At 40.4% G+C, this 21,829-nt stretch overlaps 1 protein-coding gene across 1 annotated transcript in view; it reads left to right on the top strand.

Moving 5' to 3' along the window:
- cdh13 (cadherin 13, H-cadherin (heart)) overlaps positions 1 to 18,922 on the top strand; it is a gene marked incomplete at its 5' end in the record, with an annotated part of 453,399 nt that extends 434,477 nt beyond the window's left edge. Inside the window, one exon of the mRNA XM_079249495.1 lies at positions 18,792 to 18,922. Within this exon, the coding sequence (XP_079105621.1) occupies positions 18,792 to 18,799 (8 nt within the window). The 3' untranslated portion in view covers positions 18,800 to 18,922. The remainder of the gene's footprint in view (positions 1 to 18,791) is intronic.
- Positions 18,923 to 21,829: the final 2,907 nt, after the last annotated feature.

Genomic DNA, 21,829 nt, shown 5'->3' with positions numbered 1-21,829 from the left:
AGGGATGAAGTCCTAATTATTCCATCTTTGTTCTGCTAATTTGTGTTTGTTGAATTTATCAACTTCGGATCATCAAACAGGCCGCCGTCGTGTTTCTTTTTGTCTTTCAGCTCTTCTTCATCCTTTTGTTTTCATGTTCATTTAAATAGCTTTTTTTTTTTTCTCCTATTCTCTTTTTGGTGTGTTTCTTGACTGGCATCCTTCAGTTTCCTCGCCACACTCAGCTCACAACCCTTTATTTACAGGCAGAATCTCTCCTCATTATCTTCACATCTCCTAGCATGACCCGCTGATCTCCCTCTGAGTATGAATCAATCTATCCATTGATTCTCATCTTTTCTCCAAATGATCCCTTTCACATAACTGGGCTGCAGATACGAGCTTTGCCTTGAAGAACCCAGTTTAATGTGCAGCAAACACAACAGAATCTAAAGACTGAACTTAAAGTGACAATGCTAGCTAGCAGCAGCATTAGCTCCTCTGCAGATCATTAGCTGCAGCTTCACATCAAGCATGAGAGGACGTTACGTCAGCTTTCACAGCAGAGTAGCCACCTGGCAGAAAGTTTTCTAGCAGCGATCCTGAGAGTTTCCCAGCCGGAACAGACAGTTTTCATGCCTTTCTTGTAGAAAATCACCTGTAGTTTCCATGGTAGCATTCACATAGGTCTGAACTGGGAGCTTTATAATTGGCAGACATACCAAGGAGATGTGCAGAGAAAGATGCATGGTCTGCTGTTCCTGCAGCCCTGAATGCATACATGCGTTTATACAGCAGCGTGTTTGTTTAGTCGGGACGCTGGTGAGCTGCAGGTTCATTACAGGACAGCAGGAAACACTGGCTACAGTGACATGATGTTTTTTAATTCTGAATTATCGTATTCTCCTATGAGTTTACATTAAAACTATAATTCAGAATGGAGGTTTACATGAAACACGTTCTCATTTAATTCCTCTTTAGGGCGGCGGGTTGGGAAGGGTTCTGATTGGACAGAGGGTGCACGTGACGTATGACATATACCGGAAATAAACAAAGTCGACTCCCTGCTTCTCGTTTTTTCAGTTGTAACTTGTAAAAACTACATAATAATTTCCAGTTTTGCTGCTGATTTTAAATGTGAAGTAGCAGCTCAACACCAGCATACTACTTCACTTTCTGCAGCACCTGAGAAGGAGAAGAAAGATAGACCATCGAACACGGGAGGTAAAACAAGGCGCGTCATCAGGACAGGACAAGGTAACGAGCATGCTCAGAACGACCGGAATTAACTTAGAGCGGAACGAAGGTTTACATGACAGAGGAATTAAATAGTTCGGGAATAAAATGGGAATAAACCAGCCGTTTACATCGGGATTAAGTTTAATTCCGAATTAAAATGACCATTAGGAATGAAGTGTTTACATGATCTTATTTCATCAGTTTAAAGCAGAATTAACTTTTATTCGGAATTAAAGAGGAATTAAAACTCCCATGTAAACGTAGCGACTGTGTCTTCACTGGGAATTGTAGAAAGTGTTACCACTGGGAGAAGAAGACTTCTCCACAGTCCACCAAGAGACATGACTCCTGTTCCAGCTCATCACAGAGACCTTCGCTGAGGGACTGATAGAGACCACCGGTCACTGCGGTGGATCATCAGATAGTCCTACAGAGAGGAACCTGTTTCAGTTCCCTTATCTCTCAGCTGAACTCTGACCCTGTGGGAGAGAGATGAGTGGGAGGGAAAATGGAAAAGCCAGAGGGAGAAGAATAGGAAAAAAGAACTGAAACGATACAGGTGTTGTTTTTTGCACGGAAAGCCTTACAGTGCTCCTCGCTTCATTCTGCATCTGTATCTGCTCTAAAATAAGGTGTGATCAGAGTGATCCAAAGTGCTTTATACACACTCAAGTGTTACAGAAAAGAAGCATAAAAGTAAACAAAAAAGAACAAAAGTAAACATGAGAAAAAAACATGACCAAGTTTTATCGTTCAAACTAACCATTTTGACGCCCAACCTGAGGAAAAATTGAGAGAAAAGTCTCATTTTTTTAAGCTAAAATCTTTATTTGACCCCTTAACAAAATGTTAAAGAATAATTAACATGTATATTTACTGTTTGTCATCCTGCGCTGCAGCCCTGAGGGGGACATGATTGTCCTCTGAGGTCTCAAGCCCAGACAAATACAGCGGGTTGCGTCGGGAAGGGCATCCAGTGTAAAACTTGCCAATTTACCCGATCAATGATTCACTGTGGCGACCCCTTCAGAGGACAAGTCGAAAGTGAAACAACTACTAATGTTTGTCATCCTGCAAGTATTGATGTGTATAATTGTGTCCACTAGGGGGCAGAAAAACAGTACAAGCCGCCAGTCCCGCTGAAAGCGCTGCGCCTTCGCAGCAGCAACACCAGTTACATATATATATATGTATATATATATGTATGTATATATATATATATATATATGTATGTATATATATAAATATGTATATATATATATATATATGTGTGTGTATATATATATATGTGTGTATATATATATATGTGTGTATATATATGTGTGTGTGTATATATGTGTGTATATATGTATGTATATATATATGTATGTATATGTATATATATATGTATGTATATATATATATATATGTATGTATATATATATATATATATATATATATATATATATGAATGTATATATATATATGTATATATATGTATGTATGTGTATATATATATATGTATATATATATATATATATATATATATATATATATATATATATATATATATATATATATAATTTTATTAATTTATTTTTTATCATAAAATGATGCCAAAGGTCTCAGAAACTGTGCACCAGATATGATTAAAACATCATTAAAAGAACTTTCACTTTAAAATAAAAAATGTGTCAATAGGAGAAAGATGTGGATTGCAGGATGGCCAGTGAAGCTCCCAATCTGTGGGTGTTGGAAGTCATGCAGAATGAGGTCTGGGATTGTCCTGCTGAAATAAACAAACACTCCCCCACCCACCCAGAAACAAAGTCACCTTGATGGTGTCAAATCAGCTGTGTATGTGTGTGAACTACACATGCCGTTCACACAGATATCTCACTGCATCCTTCTCTCAACCCACCTGGATGGTCGTTTCCCTCCTGAACACATAAAACCATTTTTCTTTTCCAGAAATAGCAGGACTGATTCCCCGTCCCTCCGTCCATTTGAGATTAGCTCATGTCTACGGACCACAGCGATGCTCCCGCACTGTGATGATATATGGCTTCCTCCTTGTGTGATACAGTTTCAGGTTACATTTCTAGATGCAGTGGCAGCTTATATTGATTACATTGGAGTGACAGTTTGTCATTCAGTGACAGCTGAAGAGTTGAAGGACAACAACATCAAGTTTTCTTTCTTACTTTTTATACAATACATTTTTCACAACACTGTGTACAGATTATGATCAAATATTGGAGAAAAGTTGCTTGAATTTGGCACAAATGTTTGATCCATAATTCATCTTCACTTTGAATGAATACATCGTCAGTCAGGGATCAGCAAATCCAGTCCCTGAGACCTGCTGTCCTGCAGGTTTTAGATCTGATGGTGAAGTTCTGCATAGGCATGTTAATTAGCCGTTGGTCCGAATCAAGTGTGTTGACGCAGGATCTTTTGATGGATGTTCCTTTTATACCCAGTCTTGACGCCCTCACCAGTCAGTTCATCCACTGATCAGCAGGTGACGTGCTGCTGCCATCATGGCCTGCATTTGTTTCATATTTCCTACATGCAATGAATTTTAATTGTGATAAAATTAATATTTTATCTCAAACCTGTTGGATGTTTGTTGAAAAAAGTTTCAAATGAATGAAAGAACTGGAAGAATTTGGAGAACTTTTCAGGAAAAGGGATGAGTTGTCTGAAAGAATCTGGAATGAATTAACTGAAACTCACTGAAAACCGGATGAGAGTCGTTCTGGACCAAACTTGTTCTGGGATTTATGAGAAAAAAGGGAAAAATGAGACAGATGTCTTAAAGAGACGTTTAGTTCTTTACTTGAAAAATCAATTAATGGTTTAAATGAACAGAAAAAGAGGACAGAATAAAACTGCTTTATCTTACAGCGTTCCTCTTCTTGCCTGAATCTTCCGGAAGCCGAACTTCTTCAGATTATGTTCTGTTTGTGAAGCCTTCATGTTTATAAGGTGGAGAACTGCAGAGACCTTTTCGGATCACAGTTTCCATCCCGAAACTTCAAACCAGTTTCACCAGCTGCTGTTAGTCGTGTTTTCACTGGTTTTCTATTCCAGCTCGCAGCCGTTCTGCTGCTTTTCAGCAGCTAAATAATGTGTGGAAGGCTGGGTGTGTCTCATATGCTTAGGAGACCTTTGTTAGCTCCTGCAGGATTGGAGGTTTTGTTTGTCTTCCCTCCATTGAAAGCCTTTCTTATAAGATCATTTGTGCCATAAATTCCAAAAAGAAACAAACATCCCCCACGCAGCTGGTGTGTGCGGTGAGTAATTACAGTATTATTTTATGGTCTCGTGGAGAAAAGCGAATGTGCAGTGTAAAGAAACACATTCAGAGTTATTACAGATAAGACTTTAATTAGACAAACAAGCAGCAATGAGTTGGTGTTTCACAGGTCCACACGTTTAACAGCTGCTTGTTTTAAAGTTAATACCAGGATTTCTTAAAGGTGTAGAAATCACTGACCTCTAGCGGTAGCGATGATCAGAGAGATGACAGCCATTAATGTACGGTGGCCGTCAGTGGCCAAAATTCCTCCAGACAAACACGTTTTCATGTGAGTGGATGCAGTGGCCTCAGCGATGACGGGTAACTTCTGGCCATCCCATGGGAACGGGTTCCCAAGCTTCTGATCAGCAGACTACGCTCCTTTTAACCCTCTGGGGACCAAGGCTGTTTTAGAGAAACAAACCTGACTTTTTTTTAGTTTAAATGCTAACAAACACCACCTTTCAATGCTCCATTATGTCCTATACCTTGTTTTTTTCCTTTGCTTGAAATAAAGAGGATTATAATTTGGAAGCATGACTAAAGGTACTGAAGGGGACTGAAGCACCGCAGCTGTCAGCTGCACACACTGTATCTGTTGCCAACTTATACATCTGTTACGACGCCGTCGTGTCTTTATGTTGAAATAATCTACTTGAGTAATACAAATGTTTGTTTGGGTAACTACGCATGGTATGAGTGCATAAAAGCTGTTTTCATCATTTATCGGCCTTGTAAATACAGAAGGCAGCTATCCGACTGCTGATGCCACCGATGCAGAGTGATTGACACTGTTTGGAGGCGTTTCCTGAGGCATCATCGGCTCTGATTGGACAAACACGTGTCATGCACCAAAGACAAAGGCTCTGATTGGAACACCTATTTTGACACAACACTATCACCTATGAATGGGCTACAGTGATGCCGGAACTACCGTATTTTTCGGATTATAAGTCGCAGTTTTTTTCATAGTTTGGCCGGGGGTGCGACTTATACTCTGGCACGACTTATGTGTGAAATTATTACCACATTATTATATCATTATATCATTTCACATGTTATTTTCACACTAAACCGCAAGAGGGCACGCTAGGCCTGTGTTGATCATTTCAACAACTGAGAAGGGCTGGACAAAAATGGCACTGAAAAGAAAATCATATTCTGCAGATTACAAGCTGCAAATAGTGAAATATGCAGCCGAAAACTGTAACCGAACAGCAGAAAGAAAGTTTGGAGTTGGCCAGAAACTTGTAAGGGACTGGCGAAAAGCGGAGGTTACTCTTACTGAAATGAAGAAAACGAAAAGAGCTAATCGCGGGCTAAAAGCTAGGTGGCCGCAGTTAGAGGAACGAGTTCGCGCATGGGTGCTTGAACAACGTGCTGCTGGGAGAGGTTTGTCAACAGTGCAGTTGCGTCTCCACGCCCAGGTAGTTGCCAAGGAGATGAATATAAATGACTTTGCGGGAGGACCTTCTTGGTGTTATCGCTTCATGCAACACAATCGCCTCTCTATCAGATCAAGGACAACAATGTCCCAAAAACTGCCAGCAGACTTCCAAGCCAAGGTCGACAGTTTCCGTGAGTTCATTGAAAAGCATGTAAGTGAGCACAACGTGACACCGGATCATATTATTAACATGGACGAGGTCCCCCTCACATTTGTCACGTTGGGATTCAGAAAGGCTGGAATAATTGGAACTGCAACTGGCGATGAGTCTGACGTAAGCGACGTAGAAGAGGAAGCGGCGCATCGTCTACCTCCCGAGTTGGGGGAGTTGTTTAAAAGTGACACCAAGGATGAAGATTTCATTGGATTTAGTGATTTGGCGTAAAACTGATAGTTTGGTAAACTTGTTAGCATGTTCTTTATGCTAGTTATCTGAATACTCTTAATATGTTACGTCGTTACTGACATTACCAGGCATGTCAGTCATGTAACGTTAGTATACCGTACACTTATTCAGCCTGTTGTTCTCTATTTTATTTTTATTTTAAATTGCCTTTCAAGATGACATGTATGTTTTTGGTGTTGGATTTTATCAAATAAATTTCCTCCAAAAATGCAACTTATACTCCAGTGCGACTTATATATGTTTTTTCCTTCTTAATTATGCATTTTTTGGCTGGTGCGACTTATAATCCGGAGCGATTTATAATCCGAAAAATACGGTACTGCCTGAAAGCCCGGAGTCTCCCGATTAAGAGGGAAAAAAGCAAGTTTCCATCTTTTATGGTTCAAAAGCTATGCTCACTTAAACACAACGTGGTCCCTGGCATCGTCGACGATGCCGGCATCCCCAGAGTGTTACGGCGTCACCGTCGGTACTGCAGTTTGCAGGAGCTGTTTGTCCATTCAGAGACACCGTAGTAAAAAATAGTGGCATATATAAATGGTTCATTCTAAGAGAAAAGAAGTGTGATAGTAATTCCACTAAAGTGATTAAATGATTGTTGAAATTGTTGCATCATTGACCGTTGATTTTGTCGCTGCACCTTTAAGACTGATATCGGTAAATGTCGACGAGCACGCTGTCCTCTGTTAGTGCACATGGACTCACACCCTCTAGTCCTCGTCTGGCCTGAAGGCGGTGATGGAAGAGTTCAGGCCGTCAGGATGGAGACAAAGTTCATTTTCCACCTACAGAAGGTGTTGACATGACTGGACTTTGGAGATTAATATGTTGCTAGCCAGAGTGAAAGGACTGAATGTGAGGTTTGCCTTTGTGAACGGAGGTGATAAAAAGGCAATCTCAGAGGAGGAGCAGATGCCGATGCTCTCGCCCATATTTCTACCCTTCTTTGCAGCCTCACATGCAAACCCATTTCATCCTACGCTGCACAAATTCAAGCTGCATTTGCTTCATTCAGGACGGTCTGCAAGCTCAAAGTGGCAGCCGAAATCCTTCCAGTCCAGGATTACGCCGCTCAGCTGCTGATTTATCTGTTGCACAGCAGAGAACGTCTTTGTCTCTCTGTGTTTCTTTGTATTTTCAGCAGGAATAAGACTTTAACTCTGAGGCTGAAATGGAGGTAATGAACGCAGCATTTAGCATCAAGCACAATAAATAACATCCAACCCAGATGCCACTAATTTACCTGCGTCCTCCCAGGATTTCAGTCTGCAGCGTTCCTCCTGTCTGAAGCTCTGACAGCCACTTTCCTCTCTCTTCTGCAGCTCTGCTCTAATCCCCTCCAGCTTGGGAAGACGGGATGTTAAGGGGCTTATTTACTCTTGTAAAAATATGACTTCCTCCAGCTTTCTTTGGTGAGACCTTAAGCCGGAGTGATGTGTTCAGCGGAAGTGTTTTTGCCTGTGAGGGGTTTTGATCTTTTTTACTGAGATCTAAAGAAATGCTTAAGAGGCAAAAAGCTAAAAGCAGCTGAGCTCTAACTGGGCTTCTATTAATGTTTCTATTAACACTGAGAGTTATTAGCATGTGATGCGGCTTTCATCCAGTCAGGTTTTACTGCATCTGTCTTTGTTTTGTTACCTCAGATTAACATGTCATCTGTGTGGTGGCTGCCTGTGATCTGATAAAGCTGTTCTTGCTTGTTTGGATAATAAGCTGAACTTAGAGAAGTTGTGCTTGGGAGCGTTATGAATTTCTCATGGCATCATGTTGTTGCATCAGATTTCGTCTTTTACTCGTGTATTATAAATGATTTGTTGCTACAACTGTTCAGCATTTATACGCAGACATGCAGGGACTTTTCAGTCCCATCAAGTTGCAGCAGATAAAACTTAAATATCTTTCTAAAAGGCAGGTGGAAAAACTCAGAAGTTAGAACGTTTTTATTTGCATGCTTGTGGAATTTGACCTTTAGTCACAACCTGAGCCTCGCGGTGCCGAGCAGGAGAGTCTTTTTGTGGCTCTTCTGCTTATTTTAACAGTTATATGGCAGCTTTTACACATAATATTTGCAATTCTGCTCTCTGTTTACTGTTCTTATGTTACAGAGCAGCAAATGCAGCTCGCTGCCACCAGGACCGTGTTCATTCATCAAGCAGGTTTTCTGCTTGTAGACGTGATGCACTATGCTGTTCTCATGAAGTCATTATTCAATTTCTTCGATGTCTTTTCTTCTCTATTATTTATTCATGTGTTTATATGGAATAAATACGAGGCAGGAATTCTACTTTTACAACTAAACCAGCAAACAGAGTCATAAACAGATCATAAATATATTGAATGGCTATCTTTATTACCTCCGCCAAGGAGGCTTTGTTTCTGCCTGCGTTTATCTCTTTGCTTGCAGCTTTGCATTAAAGCTCCAGCAGGGATCTTCACAATGCAATTCTGAGAACCGGTCCAGCTCTAACTCTGATCCGGATCAAGACGCAGGAATGTTGTGAAGGATTCTTCCTCATTGTGAGATAAAACTATTTTCAGTATATCAATATACAACTCCTCAATAAAAAACATCCTGGAGAAATTCCCAACAGGTTTACCAAGATATCAAAGATAGATAGATAGAATACTACCATCCAGAACAGGAGCAACATTCTGGATACTACCATCCAGAACAGGAACAACATTCTGGATACTACCATCCAGAACAAGAACAGCATTCTGGATACTACCATCCAGAACAGGAGCAACATTCTGGATACTACCATCCAGAACAAGAACAGCATTCTGGATACTACCATCCAGAACAAGAACAGCATTCTGGATACTACCATCCAGAACAGGAACAGCATTCTGGATACCACCATCCAGAACAGGAACAGCATTCTGGATACCACCACCCAGAACAAGAACAGCATTCTGGATACTACCATCCAGAACAGGAACAACATTCTGGGTACTACCATCCAGAACAGGAACAGCATTCTGGGTACCACCATCCAGAACAGGAACAGCATTCTGGGTACCACCATCCAGAACAAGAACAGCATTCTGGATACCACCATCCAGAACAGGAGCAACATTCTGGGTACTACCATCCAGAACAGGAACAATGTTCTGGATACTAACATCCAGAACAAGAACAGCATTCTGGATACTACCATCCAGAACAGGAACAATGTTCTGGATACCACCATCCAGAACAGGAACAACATTCTGGATACCACCATCCAGAACAGGAACAATGTTCTGGATACTAACATCCAGAACAGGAACAGCATTCTGGATACCACCATCCAGAACAGGAACAATGTTCTGGATACTAACATCCAGAACAAGAACAGCATTCTGGATACCACCATCCAGAACAGGAACAATGTTCTGGATACTAACATCCAGAACAAGAACAGCATTCTGGATACTACCATCCAGAACAGGAGCAACATTCTGGGTACTACCATCCAGAACAGGAACAATGTTCTGGATACTAACATCCAGAACAAGAACAGCATTCTGGATACTACCATCCAGAACAGGAACAACATTCTAGATACTACCATCCAGAACAGGAACAATGTTCTGGATACCACCATCCAGAACAGGAACAACATTCTGGATACTACCATCCAGAAAAGGAACAATGTTCTGGATACTACCATCCAGAACAGGAACAGCATTCTGGATACCACCATCCAGAACAGGAACAATGTTCTGGATACTAACATCCAGAACAAGAACAGCATTCTGGATACTACCATCCAGAACAGGAACAACATTCTAGATACTACCATCCACAGTAAGAACAACGTTCTGGATACTACCATCCAGAACAGGAACAACGTTCTAGATACTACCATCCAGAACAAGAACAGCATTGTGGATACTACCATCCACAATAAGAACAACGTTCTGGATACGACCATCCAGAACAGGAACAACGTTCTAGATACTACCATCCAGAACAGGAACAGCATTCTAGATACTACCATCCAGAACATGAACAATGATCTACATACTACCATCCAGAACAGGAACAACATTGTGGATGCTACCATCCATAACAGGAACAATGTTCTAGATACTACCATCCAGAACAACAACAATGTTCTACATACTACCATCCAGAACAGGAACAACATTGTGGATACTACCATCCAGAACAGGAAAGCATTCTAGATACTACCATCCAGAACAACAACAATGTTCTACATACTACCATCCAGAACAACAACAATGTTCTACATACTACCATCCAGAACAGGAACAACATTGTGGATACTACCATCCAGAACAGGAAGAACTTTACATCACTGCAAGAGAACAAATACCATAATGTATCCAAGACACGATGGATTTATTATCACTGGATCTGGAAACTGATATTGGATCCATATAAGATGGATGTCGGACCAGAACATCAGCTGCTCGCTGCTGGTCTGACCTCACTGCAGTTAAATCATTTAATCCTGAACCCAAATATGAGCTTGTGTCATGCAAAACTTTTTGTTAGTAGCTTGAATTTATTGATGATACAAATTAAACAAAATTACAAAATTAAAAAGTTCATAATTGTTTTCATGTAAAATTGCTGCAGAGTTTTCAGATTAATTTGCATTTGACTAAATAATAGTTGACATGAATAAACCATGAGACTCTTCAACATGACTCCAGGTAAACACGCCTGCAGGTTATTATGTTGGTAATTATGGGATGTTGCTCCTACATGCTATTAGTCTGGTTTTAAAATATTTTGCTTTTTTATATTTTCCCATAATCTCGCCCACTTTCAACCATTTTATTCCTTTTTTCTTTTTCATCTGAGCCATTCAGCAGCAGATTCATCCCAACGATGTACAAATGAATACCACAGGAGATCCTTCCAGCCTGTAGCATGAAATTATACAGCTCATCTTCCTCAAATTCCCCCTTTTATATTCCTATATTTCTACATAGTTTATATAAAACAAACTTTTAGGGGTTTTTTTTTTTGGTTTATTTTTGACTTATTCCTTTTTTTCTTGTGTGATTTGTATAATTATGCTGTATTTTAGAATTTTTCATGGAGCAGCGTTATGCAGCAGTTTCACCCCAGGGATTAATGTGGTCTACCTGGCTCTGAATCAGAATTAGCTTACCATCCATCATGAAAACAGCATCAAGTTGTTCTGCTCCAGACGCCCTCGCAGGTTTCCAGCCATTTGTACAAACAACGGCCAAACTGCTCTTGCTTTGTCTTGTGAATGGTGTTGTGTCCGACCGTTGAGACGAGCCAGCTGCTCCATCGTCAGCTGCTTTCAGGTAGAAGTACTAATGATGCAGCGGGGCTGCCATCATTTCCACAACTGGCACACAGGAGACACTAAATACCAACTAAACTGATTTAAACACCAGCTTCCTGTGGATGGAGATGTTCTCAGATGACTTTCATCCAGCTGCGTTCAGCTTGGAATGTTATTTTTAGCTACAGGTGAAGGAATGAAACCGAACCAAAGAGAAGTTATGTTTCTAAATGACACTAAACGGAGTCATTACTGAATGTGAGGGAAGTTAAAAGGTTATGAAGCTCAGAGAAAGAAACATCTGCTGAACTGGGCAAAGACGTGTTTCAGTCAAGTCCTTCCATTCCTCCTCGCTTTCCAACCTGCTGATTGGCTGGTCGCAGCGTGACTTCATTATTAGACCAGTCCAGACCACCTAGACCAGTCTGAAACAACCCAGTTCAGTCTGGAACAGACCACTCCAGTCCAGAACAAACCAGTCCAGATGGCCCAGACCAGTCTGAAACAACCCAGTTCAGTCTGGAACAGACCACTCCAGTCCAGAACAAACCAGTCCAGATGGCCCAGACCAGTCTGAAACAACCCAGTTCAGTCTGGAACAGACCACTCCAGTCCAGAACAAACCAGTCCAGAATGGCCCAGACCAGTCCGGACAGCCCAGACCAGTCCAGAACAAACCAGCCTGGAACAGATCAGTCTGGAACAGCCCAGACCTGTCTGGACAGTCCAGACCAGTCCGGAACAACCCAGTCCAGAACAAACCAGTCCGGAATGGCTCAGACCAGTCTGGAACAGCCCAGACCAGTCCAGAAAAGAGGGGTGGCAGGCGGTCTGATGAAGATAAATTCTGTCTGGAGGGGATGATGATGATGATGATGATGACCTGGCTTTAACCAGACGGTTTCTATATGCTGCCAACAGGTTTCTATAGCAACAACACAAAACATGTCTTTCATCACAGCCATCTTTACACCTTCACCACAAGGTGGTCATTAAGAGGAAGTAACCAAGGAAGAGAGCGCCAAACATACTGATTGGGCAACTCTGACTCGCTGCTGCCTTTTCCTCTTTTGGAGGAGAAAGTCATGTGACCGACAGCATATAAATAAACCGTCATGTCATAACTTGTTTAAAAAAAAAGAAAAAAAGGATGGACCAGCGTTCCCAGTGCGGCTGTTGCATTAAACCTCACGGCTGGAATCCGGTCGGAAGGTAATTAAGCCTCAGATCCGAGCGCCTCTCTGTGCTTTAACCATCAGGCCTCCTGCGTTTTCACTCACGAGTCAAAATCAGTTTGTGATTGAGCAACAAAAATAGGCCTTTATGATTTATGTCAGATTAACGGCATGGCGAACAGATTCATCATTAAACTCTGGGCCGCTGGAGGTTTGTTAACTTTCATTACCTTCAGTATTATCCTGACAGAGTGTCCCTCTGTCTGTGTCCGTAATGATTCGTCTTCACGCCGCAACACCTCTGTTTTCGCCAAGCAGCGTGACATACCTGGGCTAATCAACTGTCACCCTCCTCTCTCCCCAGCAATTAGAACGGCGGGGAAACGCCGAGGTTTTCCTCCACTGTCCTGATTTTCTCCTGCTTCCTGCAGCTTGTTAAATTTACATTTTACGCATTAGAATGAAGCTTTCTGCCCAGAGAGACTTAAAATAAATGAAGGTGGTAAGATAAGTCGGCATCAGCGAGTCCGTGTGATATTCCATTAGGTCATTTATATCTGTGGCAAACTGAGGTGGAGTCAAAGTGTCTTTTTTTCTCGGCCTGTGAATTAAAAATAGGTCTTCACTTGGTTTTCCTGTGGTGGTGGAAAGAGGAAAAACAGCGGCTTGTACTGGACCGTACATGTGGGACCTTTCCAAAGCCTCCAGCAGATGTGGTGAATGTCATGTTCGGTAACTATTACTCTTTAAATAAAGTATCTCTGTAACCAGTGCTAAAAGTGGGCCGGTACGCACCGGTATGCAGTACCAGCTCTTTTAAATTCTACCCCTTTGCGTGCCGGGAATATTTTTTACAGCGTATGGTGCATACCGGGACTTTTACCAGCTTTCCTCAGCAATCGGTATACCGTCCTATGACTTCACCACATATTACAGCTTATATTTGTTGATTTTAATAAAAAGACACTTAAAAAAGAATAAGAGCGGTAGACGCACAACGCTTCGTGTAACCCACAATGTCAAAAGTGTAATAGTAATACAAATTAGCTAAATAAGTCTGAATGTATAACTTTTTTGTTTTTAACCCTTTCATGCAGAGTGACCCTGTAGTGAGCACCTATTTACAAGCTTTGTTCTTGCTTATTCATGAATGAGAATGGTATTTTTGTAAATAAACCACTTCAGTGGATGTTAGTGAGTCATCCAATAAGTTTCCACTCACTGGAGAATAAATAAATATATGATACAATCGAACGTAATATAATTACGAAACTTTGCCTTTACAATAAATAGGAAAAGAAAATTATATATTTTTAATGTCCAGCAATGAGGTTTGAAGTTCATAAAGGTGTCTCCATGGCACTTTGAATTTGGCAAATGTGGATTTAATTTAGTACTTGCTGTGTTTGTTTTTTTGTCATTACTGTGCAGTAAAACTATTAATCTAAAGATCAGTTTATAGATCTACATATAAGTATCATCCGTGTTTTTGTCCCAGATTTGCATGACAGCAAGTTATGAAGGGAGTACCACCACTTAATGCACTGTCTGTAACCATGTGTTTACTTTCTGAATGAAGTAACCAGGAAGCCATGTCATGTGGCAGGATGCATCCAGACTCAGTCTCTCTAGCAGAACATTTCAACTCCCGACACATTCATCTCCACCTCAGGTTAAATCTGTACTTCCACGTCTTCCTCACTCCACCTTCCATTTGTCCGATTCCTCCTTTCATGTCTTCCTGGTCCATAAATTCAGCGTCTGCATTGACCTGAAGATCAACTGGTTTAGTGAACTGGTTCAGCGACGTGTTTCCATGTCAGCGGGGTTGACTTTTGTAGCCGAAGGGGAAGAGTTGCCTCTCTTTTATCCAGATTTCTGTGAGGTGAAACAGGACACCCAGGTAATCACATTAGATTTGCAAAGTTGCTTTAAATGTTTCTCGTTTTTTCATTTCTCCGTTGGGGGAGACTCTAAATCCGGGAGGTACAGCAAGAAAAATGACAATGAAATAAAACAATCTGCTCCTCCCATTTCATTCCCTGCACCTCATTACATATTCACTTCCATGCAGACGTGCTTCGATCCTTTCAGGGTTCTTCAAGTCCACTTTGTTTTGCAGAGACGGGGAGAATTATAGCTCGCACTCCTCAAGACCGATGCCTAATCTCATCCCGAGAAAGAGACGGAGAGATGAGGGAGGATAAAGATAGAAAAATGACGGAGACATATTGGCATGTCAACAGTCAAAATGCAGGATCTGTTTGTCTTACTGATGCCAGCTGCCAGCTTCTGAAACAAAGAACACAAGAGCTGTGACCAGGGAAGTGGGAGCAGCACTGCAACCCACTCATGGACTCATGAATGGAAAAGCAAACACACATAAAGCCACAGTAAATGTTTTTAGAATTGTACAACAGCTATGACAAATTACCACCTCCAAGTTTGTTGTTTTGCATTAAATTTTGCTGCATGCGTTTTGCAAGATTAGCATTAAAAGGCAGAGCTTAGAGCTAAACCTGTTAAGTAAGGCAAAGAGGTTCTGTTCTACCTGACCCATTCCTCTTCCTGACTGGATCTCAGTTCTGAGGTGTTCTTCTTAGACTCATTTATTCCAGCTAGATCAGATTATTTCCATCACAAATCCTTTAGGCTGTAACTTGTGTCATATGAAAACAATAGGTTGACTCACTGAAAGTAAGTTTTCACACAGCGAGATTGTTTTAGTCCCAACCATGCACGTTAAACCAGATCAGACCGAAGTGATAAATGATTGTTTGTTGAAGGAAATGGTTAAAACACAATCACTTTAGTTTTTTGTATCAGCGTGTGTTGAATATGCATGAAAAGTCAGCGTTGTGTTACTAAAACAGATAGATTGTGTTGTGTTTGACTGAAAAATGCAGTAAAAGAGAAGAAACTTTGAGATAAGTAAAGACTGTTTATGTTGTGTAACAGGTTTGGGTCAGAAAAAGCTTTCTGAGGATGATTCAACTTTAAAATATAGAAAATGCAAAAACCCTTTGTGATGAAAATATTTGATGTGTAAAGGTGCGAGAAAATCTTCCAGACATAAACATGCGAGTGGATCCAGCAACCGCAGGTGCAGTGATTACTGCTCTGCAGGTAACTTCTTCTTCTGTGGTCATTCAAGGCGCAGGTGTGAGACTCTGGTCCTCTTGGACTGGTGTCCTGCAGGTTTTTATTCTTTTTCTGCTCCAGCATACCGGGTCATTGTGAGGAACATGTCAACAAGTTGTTGGATCTGTTTGATTTAATCAGGTGTGTTGCAGCAGGGAAATACCTAAAACCTGTCGGATTGTGGACCTTGAGGTACAGGACCCTTCTCCAGCTGGCATTTTGCCTCGCTGCACATAGAAATTAGTACAATCCTTCAAACAGGACAACTGTGACAACTTATGCCATCTTATTTTAGATTCTTGCTTATGCTAACTAGACTGATGCTAAATAAATGGATGCTAACCACGTGGTGTCTCATTAGCGCCACACTTTAATTTCATGTGTGATATAATTCCAAATTTAATTTAAAAATTTGCTAAATTTGTACAGAAGTCACATTTTAGCATCAGGCCAGATGTTCATTCTACTCCTCAACTTCTATCAGGGTTTTAATTGGCATAGCAACGTCAGATCAGACTGCAGTTTGTATTAAAAACCTGCCAATCCTTTCATGGTGGACTTCTTATGGCACACTAGTTTGGATCACAACAGTGATATGTAAATTTATTAAAAATTTACCTTATAATTCAAATCAATTTACTAAACTGCAGATTTGTTGAGTTTCTGCCCTGATTCGTGCACTTATGCAGCTTTTAGCAGCTCATATCCAGAGAAAAACGCTGTCAGAGCCTGTCAAAGTAATGTGACATTCAGCTAACTGCATGACTCCTGCTTTGTTCTAAGTGCATTTTAAAGTACGTAGCAATAAGCCTAATGTATACCATGAACAATACTGCAATTAAGTCGTATTATAGAGGAGCAAAAAAGAGACAGAAGGAGAGAAAAAAGGAGGAATATGAGCAAAATGGCCAGCAAGAGTAAGAGTATGTGTTAAGTTCACAGCCATCTCCAAACATGCCAGGAATTGAGGGCAAAGTAGAGGGAGATAGCTCACAGAGAGCCAATCAATACACTCTCACATTTCATGCTGCAGCATGTGTGTTTGCCTGGGTGTGTTTTTGTGTGTGTTTGTGTCAACCTGCCTCAGATTTCGGTTTTAGCTGAAGGACTGTCACATTACTCAGAACTTTGGTTGTATGAGGTGAAAGAGATTCCCCTCAAAAATAAATCAGGGGTTCATTTCATGTTAATTAACTCCAGCCTCAAGCGCCACCGAGAGGGCCGCAAAAACCTTCCAGCTTTGCACCTCTTGGCATCAGGGCCTCAGGACAGCATAACTTATCAACTAGGAGCAAAAAATATGACTATCAACCATGAAAAGCTCAGTTGCAATGTAGCTTCCCACCATTTGATGGCGGCAATGTGTCAGTTAACTGTTTACTCCAATGGTCAGAAGACACTCAGCTAGCCACTAGCCACTAGCAGTTAGCCTGCTGCAACAATATGAACAATATGAAGAAGTTTGCAACAAAAGTGGAGTGTTGGCTAACACTAGCTAAGGTTAGCTAATGCTAGCTAAGGTTAGCTGACATTACTAAACGTTAGCTAGCTGTAGTTAAAGTTAGTTAGTTTTAGTTAACATTAGCTAGCTGCTAGCAGTTAGCCTGCTGCCAAATAATATGAAGAAGTATGTAACAGAAGTGTATGGAGTGTTGGTTAACGCTAGCTAAGGTTAGCTAATGCTAGCTAAGGTCAGCTGACGTTACTTAATGTTAGCTAGCTATAGTTAAAGTTAGTTAGTTTTAGTTAAAGTTAGCTGGCATTAGCTAATGTTAGCTAGCTTTAGTTATAATTAGCTAACGGTACCCATCAGCGAAGCTTCCACACAAAAGCAGCATCAGGAAACCCAACATTGGGAGAAAGACGATGTTGAGTCATCCTATTTTATGCAAATTCATCCTGTCATGTCTGTCAGCTCTTAAAAGAATTTAAGAAATAAATCATTTGATGAAATGTTTTGAAAATAATTTAATTCTAACATTTTTACTGATTTGATTGTATTCTGTAAGCAGCATTTTACTCATCACATTTCTACTTTTTTCCATCAGTTTTTTTCCAGTCCATGATTTTTATGATAAAAAATCTCATTTCAATAGAATTGGTTTATTTTGTGTTTATTTGCCCAACTTGAGCTTTTAAATGTGTTGTTTTAACTTAGTTCCCTCAGCCTATTGGACGCCTTTTTGGATGTCCAGTTTCACATACATGTGACCAATAAATGTCTTCTCATCAGGTCTTATTTAATTATACTGGAACATGGTTAGTACAGGAAAAGTTGGTCTCCAGCATAAAAAAGTTTCAGATCCTCTGATCTACTGAGAAAACAAAGCTGTCCCAGGTATGCGGGGGGCATCATAGATCGACTCATTCCTCAGAGCTGTTTTTACTATGGCAGCCATACAGATCAGCTGGTTAATATTACAAGCAGCCATTCTAGATACAGAGTATCGGCGTGGTAAATCAGAAGCTTGTATTCTTTTGTGTACTCGAACTTTGGAGAGCGTTGCCTTCGATCGGTGCATCGATCGTCCTCTGTCCGGGATGCAGCAGAAGGTGTGGCTGACACACTTTGTGTGTGGACTTTCGCATTAATGCCAATTACGTCCCCGCTGCAGCTTAAAGCCTGAAGCTTGGCCTAAATGTGAACAAATCCAACTTTTCTGTCCTGAATCTTTAATGATGCGATACCATCCTGTCCTGTGGAATTGATTGCACTTGATCTTGCTCAGTGATGACCTTGACTCTGCAACATCTCCTGCCTTTCCCGTTTCTCCTCCAGTCATTTCTTATTTCCTCGTGTCCTCTCACCTGTCCTTCTTCTGTCTGTCCTCTGTTCTTCCACCAGGCCTGTAGATTCTGCTGAAACCTCCCATAGTCCGTTTTGCAACACTGAAAAGCAACGACTTATCCTCCCCACGTGACCCAGGCTTAGGAGAGAAGAAGAAAAAGAAGAAGCAAGAAGTCTTCTCACCACGACAAATCAAACAAGCAAATACACACAATCCTCACTGTTAAGTTTCTTTTCTCACTTATCTTCCCTCCATGTTCCCTCATCATCCTCCACTTCAGTATTCTCTCATTGCATCTTTATTTACCCCGACTCTTTGACCTTCCTCTCCATCTTTACTCTCTTTCCTGCATCTCATCCACCGGTAATTATTCCCTTTAGTCTTTCTGTGGTTTCTTTGTTTAATTTTGTGCAGTATTTGCATGCACTGGCACGCAAACACTGAGTGTTAGCAGAGTTCATGGCAACGAGCCACATCAGTAGGAGATACTTGAAACATGTATATTAATATTGTAACAGAAGATAAAACCCATTTCGCAGCATAAATCCTCCCTTCACAGTTTGAATGAAGCCAGTTTACCCCTTCATGGCGACCTCTTTTTACACCCCCCCCCCCCCCCCTTCCTTCATTCCCCATCCATCCTCCCTGTTTCCACTATATATAAGCCTGTCTTCAGCTGTCCATCTATCGACACCTCTGTCTCTTACCGGACCAGGGGACACGGCAGAGGCTGAGCTGCCGTCCTGGTCGGGGAAGAGTATCAACTTTTTGACGTGTTTCTTTGTTTTCTCGTCACAGACTGTGTTTGATCTGAGAGAAGGAAGCCTGTTTTCTTTGTCTGCAGTGGTTGTGGTCGTTTAGGTAAAAGGTGGTAGCCATAAGCCTTCAAAGTCGGAAACTCTGGAGCTGTTTCTTCGATTTGCTTCTGTTTTTATTGCATTAGTTGTCATGGAGTGGAAAACAGTATATCTTTATAGTAACGGTGTCAACCTTAAAAAAAAAGAAAAAAAAAGTACTATTATATAAATATTTTATTTTTTACCATTGTATAAATATACAGTATTAATTAACTTATGTACTTTGATTGCAAGTTTTTGGTCGACCAACAGTGAGTAAATTTAAAAAGAGGAACCTTTTTTCTGTGAATTTTAGGTACTGTTTCTAATGCTGTTGATGTGTTCACTATTTGACTGTAACATCTGTTTAATTTAATTTTTTTTATTTTTAAGGCTCATTTCTGCTCCTTTACGTATGTAAATTGCCACGTTTGTTTCAAACGCTGTCCTATGTCGCCGTTCTCCTCCTTCCATGTGTCTTTTATGCTGCCATGGTTGTTAAATGAACTCATCCACTAGGGGGTAGTGCTGAGGGAAGAGTTTCGATGCTAGTTGGTAGCGGTATCGCACCGCTATGAAGTCAACAACCATCCTAAAACACCAGACAAAGAAGAAGAAACCCCAGTTTTTTTTCTGTTCTTTTTTATTTAAGTTTCTTTTTCCTGTTCCTTTTCTTCTTCTCTGGTTTGTATTTTGCTGGTTGCTTGTCAGCCATATGACTCAACTCTGCCCCCTGCCATTACCGGGGGAATTGCAACTGATAGCTCTTTGAAAAAAGACCAAATTAGGTGCGTAACCGATGCAGGAGACGGAAGAAACTGTCAGTCTGTCTGCGTCCAGCATAAATGAGCCTTCCAACCAAGAATTTTGTTTTGACAACCTCATTCGTGTTTTGGTTATTATCTCCTATCCGGTCCGTCCTTCCTGTTCTCTGCCCGTCTCGCATCACAAGTCACCAGAAGAAAACAAAGGCTGTGGTTTCTGTGAATAGTTTTGCTTTTTTTCTCTCGAGTTCATGTAAAGAACTTCGTCTGTTTGGGATGGTTTGGAAGGCCACTTTAAAGAAAAGATGACATTCTGAATGAGTTAACGTCTGTCTTTTGCACTAATTTAATAAAGCCGTTACTGAAAATTCCTGCAGTGTCTTTACGTTCATGCGTGTGAAGGAGTTGTGCATGTATTTACCTCAACTTGTGTGTCTTTATATTTTTGACATATTGGAAAATAATATTGTGTTTTGAAGAAATAGGGAGACAAAATGATTTATATATGAATCATATTAAATATTTGTTTGTTGGAAATTGTGTTTCAAAGGTCCTTTAAACAAGGACTCATCAGAAAAGTTGGCGCAGCCTTGATGTTCAAAGCGATAGCTGCTGGTTAGCGTTCGCAGTCAAGCTTCAGTTCAAAGAAAATGTAAATAACTGTGTTTGCTGCATAGTAGAAAAGTGACTGATTCCGAGAGCCCTTCAAAGACATCTTATCACGCGCTTCTGCCTGGAACGTATAGATTATGTGCATCTTAAAAGTCTGTCCTGAAGGACTGCTTTCACACATAAACAACTGGTCCTGGACTCCCTGAGTTTTCTCCATATGCCCATAACTTCCCCATGAAACGTGTTTCCTTCTACCTGCTTTGCAAAAAGAGGCGAAAGAATCAGCAGCTTTTGCATTTAACCTGCCAGCTAAGCAGATAGAGAAGAAGACTTCAAAATATCTGAATGAAAACAAAGTATTTCACAGAGAAATACATACATTATTAAAAAACAAAAAATATTAATAAAAATAATAATCATAAAAGTTTATATGAAGTGTTTCTAAAAGAAGTGAAAATACAGAAGAATAGTTTGTTCATTAATCATTTTATATTAAAACTATTTTTTTTAAAAACATTTTATAATTTATGATGAATGTCAATTATAGGAAATTTACTATTTTTAAGAACCACAACTTTATTTGTGTTTTAGATTTGAAAATAAAGATTAAACTTTGAAAGAAAAAAAGGCTTCCATACATTATATTGGACTATTATGCTTAAATTCCATATTTTCCAGCTGAATAACAAGAAATATTGATCATGCTCCTAAAAACTTGCATTGGTTATTATATTTATATTTACAAACAATTCTTAGTTCTTTGTTTTTAGCCGAAGTTATTAAGAGCCATCATAGAAGGTCCAAAGATCCACTTGCATCTCTAGAACTGCAGGTTAAAGATCCTTCTGCATCCTTCAGAAATGAAATCAAAAATAAGATCAA

Source organism: Telmatherina bonti, assembly GCF_933228915.1.
Source record: "Telmatherina bonti genome assembly, chromosome: 2".
Classification (NCBI taxonomy): domain Eukaryota; kingdom Metazoa; phylum Chordata; class Actinopteri; order Atheriniformes; family Telmatherinidae; genus Telmatherina; species Telmatherina bonti.
Note: the sequence above shows the minus strand (reverse complement) of the source record. Positions and strands in the feature narration are given on the sequence as shown.